The 15141-nt window shown below is 41.5% G+C and overlaps 1 protein-coding gene across 2 annotated transcripts in view; it reads right to left on the bottom strand.

Annotated features, from left to right (window-relative positions):
• Window positions 1-13126, bottom strand: part of MTR (5-methyltetrahydrofolate-homocysteine methyltransferase) — a 51137-nt gene extending 38011 nt beyond the window's left edge. The window contains exons 1-7 of one of the 2 annotated variants that reach the window (XM_071432626.1): window positions 12891-13126; window positions 6426-6640; window positions 3867-3956; window positions 2946-3015; window positions 1772-1864; window positions 1576-1682; window positions 234-293 (exon numbers count right to left, since the gene is read on the bottom strand). In XM_071432626.1, coding sequence (XP_071288727.1) covers window positions 234-293; window positions 1576-1682; window positions 1772-1864; window positions 2946-3015; window positions 3867-3956; window positions 6426-6640; window positions 12891-12912 — 657 coding nt within the window. In that variant the 5' untranslated portion in view covers window positions 12913-13126. The remainder of the gene's footprint in view (window positions 1-233; window positions 294-1575; window positions 1683-1771; window positions 1865-2945; window positions 3016-3866; window positions 3957-6425; window positions 6641-12890) is intronic. The other variant, XM_071432616.1, reaches the window with a different exon arrangement.
• Window positions 13127-15141: the final 2015 nt, after the last annotated feature.

Here is a 15141-nt window from a genome sequence, read left to right as displayed (position 1 = left end):
ATGAATGCACACTGGAATAAAGTCATTCCTTAGACTATGGTTTGATATGCTGAACAGAGCTATCCAAGGCTGATTTGACAAAACTATAAGAGGTTTTATTTTCACAATCATGTGGAAAAAAGTACATTTCCAATAAACTCATTACCTTCACTTCAAAGCAGTTTAATCAACTGCCATCTCAGCTAGTTCACAAATGAAGCTTAAGGATATGTAAAATATTGAAATATACTTACAAATATGGGCCGGGAAGCATACTCTTCCTCAAACAACATCTGGAGTGCAAAAAGAGCTGCCTACAGAAGAATATGTTGCAAAACATTAATGATGTTTTGAGAGTTCTTCAGATTGTTCATTTATTTTTGTTTCTATGGGATTGATGCCCTTTTTATTTATTTATTTATTCTATGGCTGTTTATGCAACTTGCTAGCTCATACTGCCTGCCAGAAGTTACTACACTCAGTAAGTTTTACCCTTACCCCCAGCATCTTCCAGATGTTCCACAACACATACTCTTTTGGTAACGAGTAGAAAGGAAGTATCACAGGGAAACCAAGTAAGACCAAGACTACCCTGAAACCCAAATCACATCAGCATGTGGTTCCCTCTCTCATCTGCAGCACAATCCCCACCCCAAATATGGTTGTATGTACTCTTCCCAGTACACATTCACTGCCCTTGAGTCTGGTTAGACACGTAGTTTCCAAAGGGTTCCAACCACCACAAATTTTACAGTAAGAGCTGCAAATTTCTCCTCTGAAGGTCCTGAAAATGTCCTCCCTCCTCAGGGTAAGAAAGTCACCCCTGAACATGCCCTTAGCATTATGTGAAGCCTACAGGCTCCTAGGCAAACCTCCACGATGACTGGTCAGATCTGCAAATGGCAAGTGATGTCACTGCACATGTTATTCAGCCTGTGGCAAAAATCTAAAGAAACACTGTGTAACACATCCAGCCACTTTTCCCCATAAAATCGTAAGACAGTTTTAAGTACCCTAACAACTTCACCCCCTGTGCTGAGCAGTTATTAGATAAAGAAAGAGGTGTTAAAATCCCGTGAATTGTGGCATATTTCAACATTTTATTCCTTCTATTTTACCCTTCTAATCTTCTATTCCAAATTGTTCTTTCTTAAAACTGATGGCAGAGTTCTCCCCCAAAAGACACCTTTTAATAGAACTGCCTTACAAGCCTCCCACACCTGAAACCAGATTCACTGGACATTCCCTCTCCAGTGGGCATCACAAGCATCCCTTGGACAGACATGCTTACAGTGAAAAATACAATCAGAAGTATTTGGAGATGATGAGCAATACAGTAGAGCTTCTGGGAATAAGAGGACAGCTGGCACAGCCAGCCAGAAAGATACAAATGGCACATATTAAGCGAAACCTTCTGGGAAAGGCTGATTAAAAACCATCTTCTCAAATTCTACCCACTTGCTATCAACTGAAGAGTCTTTTCATATATTTAGGAAACAGTAGCTGATAGCTCAAAGAATATTATCCTGAATTTCCTTAGGTAGTAGACCAAATACTTACATTAGTGTGGTAGGGTTTTTTCCCCAGAAGTCTCACCTTAGCATTGGCGGTGTCAAATATGGTTTCCACCAGTAAGATGTCAACTCCTCCATCCAAAAGTCCTTTGGCTTGCTCTGTATAGGCTTCAACTAGTTCATCAAAAGCTGTAAAACAGGAATGATAACTTCATCTGGAGAAAAACCTTTCAAGACTACTGCCTAAGTCAAATAACTTGATGGTTATAAATACTTACTTATGTTCCTGTAATCTGGTCTCTCCACAGATGGTGACACAGAGAGTGTCCTGTTTGTTGGACCCATGGCTCCAGCAACATATCTCCTAATTCCTAGACCAAGACACAGGAGGGGAAAAAAACCCTAAATTATTAACCTCTGGCTTTACCGTGACAGTCAATGTAAAATATCTCAGAGGACACCAAGGCATACATATCATTCAAGGATGAAGAACTATAAAACAGGAAACTCTTGTCTCAAATCTAGAGTTTAGTCAGCACAGGATCATCCAGCACAGCTGACTTTTTTTGTTTCAATCCAACAGAATGTCCAATATATACTCACAGGACAGAAGAACATTTCTGAAAAGGTCAGCTATCTCAATTTTTCTTCTAAGAATCATTTGTCTCTAACACAAGAAACTTCATTTAATTACTCTAAATGCACAGCATAGAACTGTTCTGGCATTTTTCACTACATAACCTTATTTGAATATTCTGGCATGTGTCATAAAAGCCCCACTCTTTAAAAGCATGTTCCAAATCTTACTTTTTTATTGCATACTATGAATCACATCAGCAAGGTGCTATCTAAACAGCAGCAGCACTGTTAGCCTGAAATACAGTTTGATTGTAGAATACAAGCAGAAATGAGTCTAGAAAGACAGCATCGTCTACAGCAGTGTAAAGGAGCTCTAACCCTTCTCACATAATGCCTGGAAGGCATCTGTACAAATGAAATGAAAATACTAAGATTATTAGTTGCCAAATAAAGTTAAACTACTAGACAAACACTAGGATTAACTGGTAATTCACATTTACCTACAATCAGCTATTCTAGTTCTGGAGTACAAAGACTTCTGCTGTACAAATCTAAGGAACTTCTAACAGTCCCTGCTGAATTTACTTTCTCTAAAACACATCTGAAGATCTGTATCACCTGCAGTCTATACCAGGCAGGCACAGGACAGCTGTGCTGAACCTCTTAAGGACCAGATCCTTCAAACATAATGAAATTAGTGTGATATAAACAGAGATATGAAATTGCTGTTACTGTGCATAACTTGCAAACATGCACAGTGTCATTTTATGTCCCCATAATGTAAACCATCAAGTTATCCTCTAGTTAGTGACATTTCAAAGACGGCAGCATTGTCAAAACTACAAACAAGTAAAAAGTTAAAATAATACTAACCTGTCTGAGCAGTTACAGTGTCTGCTGCTTTTCTGGCCACCTGTGCAGAGACTCTGTTTAATCGATATGCCTGCAACAATTACAGAAAATTACTGAGCAACCTTTCATTCAGTCCAGGGTAACTCATCCTCAAAGAAACACGACACTTGCATCCCGCAGCTTGAAGTACACTCCAAAGGTGCCAAGCCACACAAGTAGGTATCAGCACTATCAAGAGGCTTCAAAAGCAACAGCTCAATACATCTCAGCAACAAAGTTACATGGCAGGCTCATCCTGCACATGCCCCGGCCTACAGCTGCCAATCATAAAATTTCATTCTTTAAGGTAGTAAATAAATCCTGCTGAGATCAACAGAAGCTGAAAGACAGGACTTTGATGACAAAATTAGCCTACTCTTAAGTCCACTTTTTATTCAAGTAGTGTATTTCCAAGTATTTACTTTCACATATTTCCCATATAATATTTACTTTCCATATTTCACATAGAATTCTCAAAACAATACAGAAAACAAAACAAAGAATAGGCACAATAAATACAAACTAGAAAGGACTTCTACATACACCAGCACAAACAACACATAAGAAATATCCAGGAAAAAAGCAGTTCCATTGTGGCATTGGTAAGTTAGAATGACTGAAGCAAAACATCCCTGTTCACAGAACTGAGAGATTCTACGAATGCTCAAACAAAATCTAGGACTGATTATTATTGCCTGTACCTCTGCCAACAAGAAGCACACTATGTCTGTGACACAGCAAGTGCAATGTCCACAGCAGCAGAAAGGAGCTACAATCCCATCACATGGCTCAAGAGGCAGCATGCAGCCAAGAGGCACAACACCAATGAGTCCTGGGACTAAGCTAATCTTGGCTGCAAGCACATAATTAATATTTAATGTGTAAATAGTTAAGCATTCTTACCAAATGCTCAAGGCCGTAGTCAGCCTGTGCAACTCGGGTGCTGCTGAAAGTGTTGGTTTCAATGATGTCAGCGCCTGACAGCAAGTATTCCTGCAAGACACGAAAGAAACAAAGCCTGAGCTATGGAATGCAAGTAACCCAACTACTTTGTCTCATCCAGTTGACAAAAGGTCACAAATAATTTCCCAATTCAAATCTGATCACACTTTAAAGGCTTTATTCAAAAGCAGAGGGCCAAAGCAGTAGAAGTGTTCCATGTAAAGAATTTTCAGAATTTCAGTGCCAGTCACACTTTCTATTAACAAGTAACATTTATAGAGTCACCTCTGCCACTGGAGCACATTCTAGATTTCTGCACAGGGATATGGTCAGACACAGTCCAATCACCTTCAGCAAGCAAGGGCTGCTGTGGGCAGTCTCAGAAAAGGCCCAAATTAAACAACAGAAAAGATTAGAAAATGTAGAAGTTCTGAAGAGATTTGTACAGGATAAGAGCACATTGGGAACAAATAGAAGCTTAGGAGAATTATGTTTTATGCAGATCTCATTAAAAGGTTAACTAATGACAGAGATTCACAAAACATTTAAGACTTCTACTCCATTTTTGTTGTCTAATTCCCACTGAAGTAAACTGAAATCAATGCAAACTTAAACAATTTTTCAGATTCTAGCCTGCATTTGTATAACCTTTATCAGTTGCCCTTTTCCCTAACTCATCTTTTTGATCCCTTTAAACCCTGGCATGATCATATTCAAGGAAATTAAAACACTTGAACTGCTAGTTAATCAAAAATGCTGATGCCACCATTAAACATAAACCTCTCAGATTTTCCTACAAGAACCAGATGAACTCATTGAGTTCAACAGTGCAAAAAAAGTCTTGATCCAAATGACAGCTGAAAATAAATTTGTTTTAAAACATGTTTTGCTGCAAACAAATATGCTTTCTCTGAACTCCTCTTGAAAACACATAAAAATACCTACAAATAGAGATATGAAAATATACAAGCTCTTAAATGTCAATCAACAATATATTAATTTTCTGAAAATTATCTAAACATGTTAGATTATAAAAGCTCTCCAACTTTCCTGTCTACAAATACAGAAGGAAATAACATATTCAAAGCAGGAAGTTAATTTTTGCCTTTGAAAACACATCACATCTCTAACCTTTGAATCTGACTTTGCCAGCCAAGGCACAGCTAACATTTACTTTTTAAGCTACTGATATCTGTGAGATCTAACTCACTAGGTCATTTACAAAAAATAAAAAAATATAAAAACTCATCCAAACAAACAAACAAACAAAACAAAAAAAACCAAAATAAAAAACCTGAACAAAATATTTCTTTGTAGAAATATTTTCATCTATTATTGCAAGTTCCTTCTGTCCAGTTCTCAGAAGTAATAACCCCCTGGTAGCTCTAAAATATGAAGTCACTACCCATTGCCCAGAAGGCCTCTGGCCCAATAGTTGCTGCAGGGATGGGGACCACAAAAGACAGGTTTTTCAACACTCCTCCTAAAGCACCTATAACTGGCCATTACAGAGATACCAACAGGTTATTTGGTTTGAATCAATACATATATTCTCAAGTTACATCAATATTGCTCTGCTAAACCTGCTAAATTCAACTGTTAAAGCAGCTTACATTATTAAAACCACAAACTATTATAAATTCCAAGATTCATGAGCACTACTGCTCAGTTGAATTCAATCTACAAATACTTCCTTCTGAAATTTTTATAGGTCGAAGACTGATTCTTTCCAGCTCATCACTCTTAAAATCCAAAGAATGGCAGTTAAAACTTAATTAAAAACTATAGATTACTTTCCAAGTTTAACCAACATAAGCCAAATATGATTCTCATCAATGAAATACAGGCTTCAACTGAATAACAAATAGCTGCAACACCATTCAAGCATTCCAATTATTACAGTAAGACCTATGAATACCTGCAGCTCAATAAATAGACTTAGGAAGTTGTTTTTTAAAGTCTAATTGAAGACAGGAAAACAATGAAATCTGTTTGCAAATTCCTAATCATCAGAAGATTAGACTGTTTTATTCTGTGGGCCACACATTAATATTCTAGGGAAAAACAAGACTGTGGAAGCACATATACTCATTAACTACACAAGCCTGCTTCAGGCTGCCACATTTAACAGCCCTTCAATACACAATTATAGAAACACATCCAGAATTCAGATATGTCCTACTTAGATGCATCTCAAGTGCTAGCTGAGAACAAAAAGAGAAAATAAAAATGAAATAAAAAAGAATCTGCAATTAATAGAAATACATCAGGGACATAAGTCAAAAAGGGATTTAAAAATAGCACTGCTTGGGTGACATCAGAAACCAAGATAAAAATGCTGTGCTCACACAACCAGAACAGTCAAATCTGCTCATTCTTTTTCACATGGCTATCTAGCTCTCTCTTCCCTATCCCCAAAGGACAGTGGAGAGCCAGGAGCCTGTGGTACAGAAAATGGGAATGCAGAGGCCAAGCTCTCCCTCTTTCTCTTGTCAAGAGACAGAAACCAGAACCACCTACCTTGTGTATGTCACAGATTATATCAGGCTGAGTTATACTCAGAAGGTCATTATTGCCTTTCAAAGGCCTGGAATGATCTTTAAATTCATGCCCTCGGAAATCCTCTTCTGTCAGCGCATGTTGCTGGATCATGGTCCCCATACCCCCATCCAAAACCATTATCCGCTCCTGCAGAATAGATTCAATTTCATCTTGCACTCTTTTCTGGGGATCTGCTGGAAAAAGATAAACCCAATATTTAAGTCATTCTGAAATTCCCTATCTATACACATGGCCAACTTGAGTTCTTCCCATTCAAGAATAAAGTAATCCTCTACTGAAATCAGACAGTAACTGGTTTACTTCACCTGCAGCTCCAATCACCTGATGTGAGGTAACAGCTGCATCTATCTAAATACAATTAGGCTCAATTGGTCCTTTACCTAAGGACAGTCACCCACACAGTCAACCACAGAAAACATTAACAGAAGTTCACAAGGGCAAACATGAAAATCTCTACATAAACTAGTTTCCAAAACTGAAAAGTGTGATAATTTCCACCCCAGCAATGTCTGAACAGCAATACAGAGCTGCCTCTTGGTACCAGACACCAGACTATAAGTGGTACACAAGCACAAAGCAGAAATTACTAAACTTCATTAAAAAAACAAACAAACAAACAAATACCCACATCTACTCTAATTGCCTATGTCATAATGAGAAAGAGAAATAAACTGAGCAAACAAAAACAATTTTTCAACTGAGTCCTAAATTCCCTCAGGATTACAGTAGTAAATGACAACTTGACAAACATCAAGATACGCCAACAGATAGTATCTGTTTATACAGGCTTTACTTTCTTTTGCACAAAAGTAACAAGATACTCTTTTCCTCCTAAGTAATGCCAGAGGAAAATAGATCAGGCAAATCACATGGTTAATTTTAAGACATTGAGCAGGGTAAATCTAACCATGACTGAAACAAAACACTGTAGACATTTCAGCACTATCATTAGAAATGAATATGCAGTACTGCTTCAAGATCCCAAACACAGCCCATCCCAAACATTAATAAAAAGCTTAATCTGAGGCATTAAGAAAACAAACAAAAAACCTAAACAAAAAACAAAAAAAAAAAACAGTAAAACCTCCAAGACCACAGCAAAAGTAATTCTGCTTCTCCCCTTTAGAACATACACAGAATCATTTCAGAATGCAAACACACATACAGAATCACAGAGTGGATCAGGTTGGAAGGGACCACAGGGGGTCATCCATCCCAACCTCCCTGATCAGGCAGGGTCATCCTAGAGCGCATGGCACAGGATTGAGACCAGGCAGTTCTTAAACATCTCCACAGGGAGACTCCACAACCTCTCTGGACAACCTATTCCAGTGCTTGTTCACCCTCACAGTGAAGAAGTTCTTCCTCACATTCAGGTGGAACTTTCTGTGCATCAGTTTCTGCCTGTTGTCTCTTCTCCTGTTGGCTGGCACCATCAAAAATTGCTTGGATCCATCCTCCTGGTATCCCCCCTTTAGATACTTACAGGCATTGATAAGATTGTACATATAGCAAAATAACCAAACAACCTCTTTACCAAGAATGCAAACTACAAGAGTAGGACCCCACAGATGTTTCACAAACATGTGAATGATGTGCTATTCCTCATCTGTTTCATTCATTCAGCTTCATTTTACTCTTAAAGACTTGTTTTGCGTTTAGGTTATGAACTACCATCAAAGCCCTTGTAAAAAAATGAATGATTTCCAAGGCACAAAAGCATCCACACGTCTCATTACAACATAACTTACTACTATACACAATGGTACTTAAAAATCACTGGCAACTGCTAACTGATTTGACTTTTCTTCCTTCTGCACTTGTGCAATGCATCTTCTGATGTTTTGACATCAGTACTGTTAAAAAAGCAATGTGCTGGAGAGAAGCTGAGGCCATGAGGAAAGCATTACAAGGTTACATTTATACCAACGCTGGAAAAACAGCTCAAAATCAGAAGTAGGCTCAGCATGAAGAGAAGCCAAAGAAAATGTGCTCTCTAACAAGTATGAAGCATTTGAAGGCAGATTAAAACACCAAAAAGTAAGCCACCCTTGCTTCAAGTTATAAGTTTTAACACCACACAGGCAGGCTCAGCAGGTTCTTACATAAGAGCTTAAATCTACTCACATTAAACCATCAAATTATTCATGAAAATAAAATTAATCCTTGAGCTAAAGGCTTTTAGAAGCAAGACACGAAAAACTGTATCTGAAAGTAGGTCTGCAGTGCAGAGTCCTAATGGAGTGTAACTCATGTGCTTCCAAGAGCCACAGCCCAGTGAGACACACAGGCACTGAAGCTCACTGGTGCTTTAACAAGCCTCCTAAGCGAAATCCTTGGCCCTGACAGCTGCATCCCAGGCAGCTGAGACAGGCTGTTGGAGTCCTCCCAGAGCCAGTCCTGTTTTCCATAGGCTTTAACTTATGTGCATCCCAACTATCTCACCCACACTGAGAAGCAAAGATTTACCCTTTGGCTGAAATCCTGAACCTCACCCTGGTCCATCGTTTTCTCTACTGCTTGCCTCATGGAACAGAAGCAATGAGCAGCCTATGGTTTTCTGCTCATAGGAGCACAGATCCTGCCTCATTGCTGCAAGAACCTTACTCTGAAGTTTCAGATCTGTGCTTCTTCAGCAGCAACTCAGAAAGTTGCAGGAAACAGGGTGGGAATCATGAGGGTGGCCATCAGTGCTTTACAGAGGGATGCAACAGCTCCAAGCCCACCAAAACCCAATTTACCTGTCCTGGCTATGGATAACAACAGACTCTTCTTCCAACAGGAGCATGCACTACTTGTCATGCCCTGGAATATTGATGGTGCAACTTCAAGCTGAAAGCAAAGTTTGCAGACAGGTCCAAAAACACTCCAGAAGTCAAAGAAGATGGATTCAAAAAGCCATGCTAGGAAGTGCTGAACTCCATCCTTGGAACAAAAGTAGGGAGGAAGCTGGGAGTCAGTTCTACCAACAAGTATCACAACCTTAATTCAGCATTCAGCTCAAGCAATTCCCCTCTCCAGCACAAACAGGGTATGACAGAATATTACAAAATGAAAGAAAAAAAATGTTTGGACAAATTCCTAAGCAGGGAAAAATCAGGTCAGCCTTTTCTTTTTTGCTGATTTTGCTTATGTACCCTGCTCTTACCGCTGCTCAGCCAGGAGCTGATGAAAATTTTGTTTAATGAAGGTTACTGGTGAGCTTTGGGAAATGGATATCCTTTTCCATTCAGAAGTGTCCAGGAAAATAAGCTGCTTCTCTTACCATAAAAGAAACAGAAGGAAACCAGCAGCGGTAACAGGACCCAGGACCAATTACCTTGATTTTACACTCTACTGAAACTTAAAACATAGAGCCCATTACCACAGAGTGCTGTAGGGCTGGAACTAGTTTAGAGGACCAAACCAAATGAACAAAAATAACAGCACTGGCCTAAAAGTCAATGGGATACAGAATGCAAAATAAAAAATCCTAATTCCCAGCTTCACTTCCCCAAGGTAAACACTCTGTCTTGAAATCATATGAACAAGGGAATGACTTGTCTACAACAGAGAAATTATCTGAGTTACAAGAACTTCTACTCCTTGTAGAGTAGCTGTTCACCCCTACAGTCATTCACCAACAATTATAAACTTCTCCCAACTGTAACCTTTCATTTTTCACAATGTAAGCAACTAAACAGTCAGGGAACAAGGCAAGACGATGTTCCTTCATCTCCTTATCCCAATTCAATCACATACAGACCACATGTGCAGAACTGAAGGGATGTGTGTTTTCCACAAGAAACAGGACTTCAAAGATTGCAATTTACTCTAAACCAAACTTTTGTGATGCTTGCAATGATTCTCAAAAGGTACTGCTTTTTATTATTGATGCACTTCCATTACAAATTTATTTTTAGTATAAAATAGTCTGGTATAGAAGTACTTTGAAGAGAATAAAGGATTACAAGTTGTTTCCAAAGCTCTTCTAAGGGAGCAAGCCAACTGTGACAGTATTAAAGTGTTTTCATCACATTAATGTGCCAGAACACAAGCTGAGGAACTATGCAGAGAGAGAGGCACTTACAGGACCCGCTGTTTCCTAGGCTGACCAGCTCCTCTCTTCACTGGAAACAGGGCCTCTCTATATTTGCACATCCAAATTCAACAAATCAGCATTCCCCCCAACAGCTCCAAGCACAAGTCTGCCCATCATTCAAAAAATTACTGTGCAGCATGCAGAATTTACAGTATTAGTACCTAGAAAGAATGCTCTTGCTATCAGCCTGCCACAGACAGCTTATGATAACTTCAGCATTATTTGCTACTCAATTAATTTAATTGTCTTCAACTGGATGCCCTCTGGCAACAATAAGAGCTTCATGAACTGTAGCAACAGATGTTACACAGGTCCTCTGCAACAGTAGGCAGCAGCGCCCTGTTGCTATGTTATTTGTTACCCAGCCTATCCAAGGAGAGAAGTATTGGATCTTACCACTTCACCTTGGGCACTTACGTGCACCTTGCTAATACTTCCATGTCAGCAGCTGTCTTATGAACCATTCAGTTCTTACAGAACAGACAGACATGATACTTATGTACCCAATGCATTTACAAAGTCAGCTTGAGAGGCAAACAACCACTACAAAAGTCACTGAATTTTCAGAATAGCAGTGCCCTGTTAGCTGTGCCCACTGTCTCCAGCTAAACATGCAAATCCTAGGTTTAGAAAGCTCCCTGTGTTAGAACCACAATTGTTCATCTTCTGACATTAAACTGTCCACAACAGATATTCATTATAGGCAGGACTCACAGGGAAACAGACCTGCATGGCCTCACTCTGGGGGACGCCCTGCCCCTCAAAGGCTCGTGAGGAACACTGTGCTCAGCTTCTCCATAAGCCACTCCTGAACCCAGGTCCTTTGCCTCGCTGCCAGAGGGACACACCACCACCTACTGCCTCATGCCTGCTCACTGGGGCTCCACAAATACGCCCGTCACGCAATTTGTGCTTCTATGCAGAACTTCTCTCCCACTGCCACCGCTTCTCAAGCTGCTGCCACAACACCTTCACACTTTCCATTTCAGCCAAACCCATTCGGATCTGCAGCAGGGCAGTCACTAGCCCACAGCTGGACCCCAAGTGGCACGAGAGAAAGGGCAGGGCAGGTCATTTCAACATCCTCTTTGCCAGAGGAACCTGGAGAAACCTCAGGCCATAGAAGCTGGCTGTGGAGTGGGTGCCGAGCAGGACTGCAGGCCTGTTTTCACATGCCAAGGGATGCAGCCCGAGCTGAAGCACAAGCTCAGCACCAGGCACTCCCTCATGAGTATTGTTACAGATGGATAATGACATGATTGGCTCTCAAAATTAAGGGATAACTATTGTGTGAATATTAAGAAAAGCTTTAGTGATGTATAGTTATGTCATTGTAGTTTAGATGTCCTCTGTTTTCCCCATAGTGCCCTTTTCCCCCTGTATTGTGACCATCAGACAGCCGGGGTTGTCGAGGTCAGGTAAAAAGAAGAGGGGGGAACACACGGGACAGTTGGGAATGGAAAAGCTTATTGCTTAAGGGGTGGCAACACCTCATCTCCAATCAAGTTACAGGAAAGCAGTCTCCACCGATAAATGGCAAGGAAGAGCTGACTGACAGACTTTGGGAGGGGCCAGGGCTGGCGGATGCACCGCCCAGGGGTATAAAAGACTCAGCATCCATCTTGAAGAAAACGGGCCACGTGGTACCCACGAGAGTTTCCAGCGCTACGAATTTTTCCTTATATAGTCCTTTTGTTGTATTTTTGTCAAGGTTTAATAAACCTTTTTAAATTTTAAAAGTGAGCAGTTGCTTCTCACAAGTATTAAAAGGGGAAGTTCTTGGGATCTCTGCTGGCCGCAGCACCAGTGAAAGCAGCCACTGACAGACCAGTCCATTTTAAAACACCAACGCCAATTAGGAGCTGTACTTTTACTTATCCTCCCCATCCAACGACTTCTGTTTAACCCGTGAAATGACACTTTTGACTCAAGAGTCCCGAGCATCTGGAGCACACCCAGCCCCTCCCACCCAGCTACTCTCCCGGCATAGCTACGCCGCTGGACGGGTCGGTGCGAGTACCCTGGAGGTCCCTCCCAGCCCTTCCCTGGCAGGATGCAGCTGCTCCAAGCGGCCGGCACCAAAAAGCGCCCTCACTCATTCTTTGTCTCACTCTCTCACTCACTCACTCACTCACTCACTCACTCACTCACTCACTCCCGACACGCCACACGCAGCTTCTGCAGAAAAGTTAGACGCGGTGCGTAAGTGCCGCCCCTGCCTGCACCCAGCCGCGGGCAGCACCAGGGAATGTGAAGGGCGGGCGCGGCCGCCGCCCCCTCACAGCCCGCCCGGCCGCCCCCGCCGCGGTGCCCCCGCGCCCCCCGGCGCTCGCGGCCGTTACCCGTCGGCCCCGTGGGAGCCATCGCTGCTGCCGAGACGTCACCGCCCGCGGCCGGGGGCCCGCGCGCCGCCCGTGACGCACGAGCTCCGCCCCGAGCGCGGGGCAGGCAGCGCGCGCTGCCCCTGGCGTGAGGGCAGCGGCGGGCGTCTGTCGTTCCTGGCCGATAGACAGACAGAGAGACAGACGCACAAACAAACCCAGGCGACGCGTTAAATGCCCCGGGGGGAGGGATGATTTTGGAGCCAGGCCGAGTTCAGTAAAATTGAGTTGTCTCTCATCGCGAGGAGAAGCGGGGCGGGGATGTGGTGTAGGAGGATGATTCTTTCAAACTCAAGCAAATGTGCTGCCACTAGAGACGAATGTAGTGTTGGGAGGAGGCTTGTAAATAAGCCTTAGGGAAGCTGCAAGCCGGACATGCCAGTGATGTATGGATGCACGTTACTGTCACGTAAACCTGGAAGCAAAATTATACTAAAGAAATCAAAATCAAGTCACAGTTTTCTTGACAGATGAAAAAAACCAAATTAAATGTGACATATTTTTACACAAGAGTTTGACTTTTGGTGGTATATCCTTTCAACTGCTATGTGAGGACTCACCTTCTGAAAGAAATAAATATTCACAGAACAACACTGCAATCACCACACTGTGTACAGAATGTACTGCCAAGAGTTGGAGTAGCTCAAAGGAATAACCAGTCCTCTCATTTCGTGTTAGTAATTCAAGTGCCAATAACAAGCCTGGGGAGCATTGTCATCTAAACAGGTTCAATGGTGAAAATATGAAAAGAAGGAAGCCTGTAAAATGGAAGCTGAACATTCACTCTTGAATTTTCTTTTGAGACACAGAAACAGTGATTACAAACTCCTTTGGGTCCAGTGTGATGTAAGAACTTTCATAATCAACAGTCCCTTTGGTGAATAGTAAATCAAGTTTATTTATTTATTTATTTATTTATATGTAATTAGTCATGTTTAAGTAATATATATATCTCATTCATTTTCAGAATAAATGCTGGCAGCCCACAGATCAACTTTGTAATAGTCCAACTTCAGTTGTAGGAGGCCATGCTCCAGTTTTGAATGACAGGAGACATTGGAGAGCAGACCTTACCTGTCAGCAAACCACTGCAGTGGTCAGCCTGAGCTCCTAAAGCAAAAATGTGTCCCAAAATTCCAGTGTAAGATGTGGTTGTTGGGAAACCCATACTCTTTAAAATCCTAACAAGAGAAGTGGAATACACTAAACAGAAGCAGAAATTAGGTATTCCTAATGAGTGCCTAGTTTGATCCCTAATAGACACAATTTGCATATATTACAGAGGTAGGCAATGCTTTGAAAACTGCTCGTTATGAGATTTTAGGGGGTGCATTTCCTTGCTTGACTTTTTGACAGCTTCCACCCTTTTTGTCATGTGACATAACACAGTGAAAATTTCCTCTGGCAGCAATGCAGGTTACAAAGCTCACTGTCTACACAGTTGCTTTGTGGCGACAGATCTTTGTACCACAGTTCAGCACGTCCTTGTGCTGATGCAGTTGTTTGTGTAACTGCTGCAAAGTAGGTCAGTGGGGAAAAAAAAAAAAAGCTGCAGATTTGAGGGTGCTTTTGAAAAGGATCATTTCACATATCCCAGATCCTTTGCAGTTTCACAATCAAATTAAGCCAGTTTGACTGTGTGATGCTGTGAAAGATTAGTCCCAAATGCCACCCTGTGCTGTCCTTCTGTTTCCATCCTTATCCTTGTGTGGGTGCTAGCCCTTGAACACAGTTCTTCTGTAAAAGTCAGTTATCAGTGGTAACAGATCTCTGATCCAATTCATCTGCAGCAGAATGATCTCTAGGGGTGATGTAGGAACAGCAGCAGGAAGAGAGGGCAACAACCTTCCAGCCTCAGACTGTGTTCAGTCTGCTTGAGAAACTACAGTTGTACAAACAACCAAAGGAGCACAACTGTAGCAGGATACACTGAAGAGGAATGAGTGGATGAGTGGTAAAGGTATCATTCATCCAACAAAGAAGTAACAACACAAAACTTCAGCCTTAATGTTTTTTGCAGTGTTAGAGAATCCCAGGTCCCTTTTCCTGGGATTCCCTGCTTTAGTTTCAATGCTGACAGTATTGCACAGTGCTGGGAGTCCGATATGTGTCCCTATCCCAAGGCTGACACACACCTGCAATTACCAAGATTTTTGAGCTGTTTTTTTGAGATGCTCTAACACATGGTGTGTTTGGAGGGAGCATTCAAGCA

This window comes from Agelaius tricolor, unplaced genomic scaffold (assembly GCF_023055355.1).
Source record: "Agelaius tricolor isolate 1412-34295 unplaced genomic scaffold, bAgeTri1.0.p SCAF_1, whole genome shotgun sequence".
NCBI lineage: Eukaryota > Metazoa > Chordata > Aves > Passeriformes > Icteridae > Agelaius > Agelaius tricolor.
The sequence above is the reverse complement of the archived record's forward strand: the minus strand, read 5'-3'. Positions and strand labels throughout refer to the sequence as shown.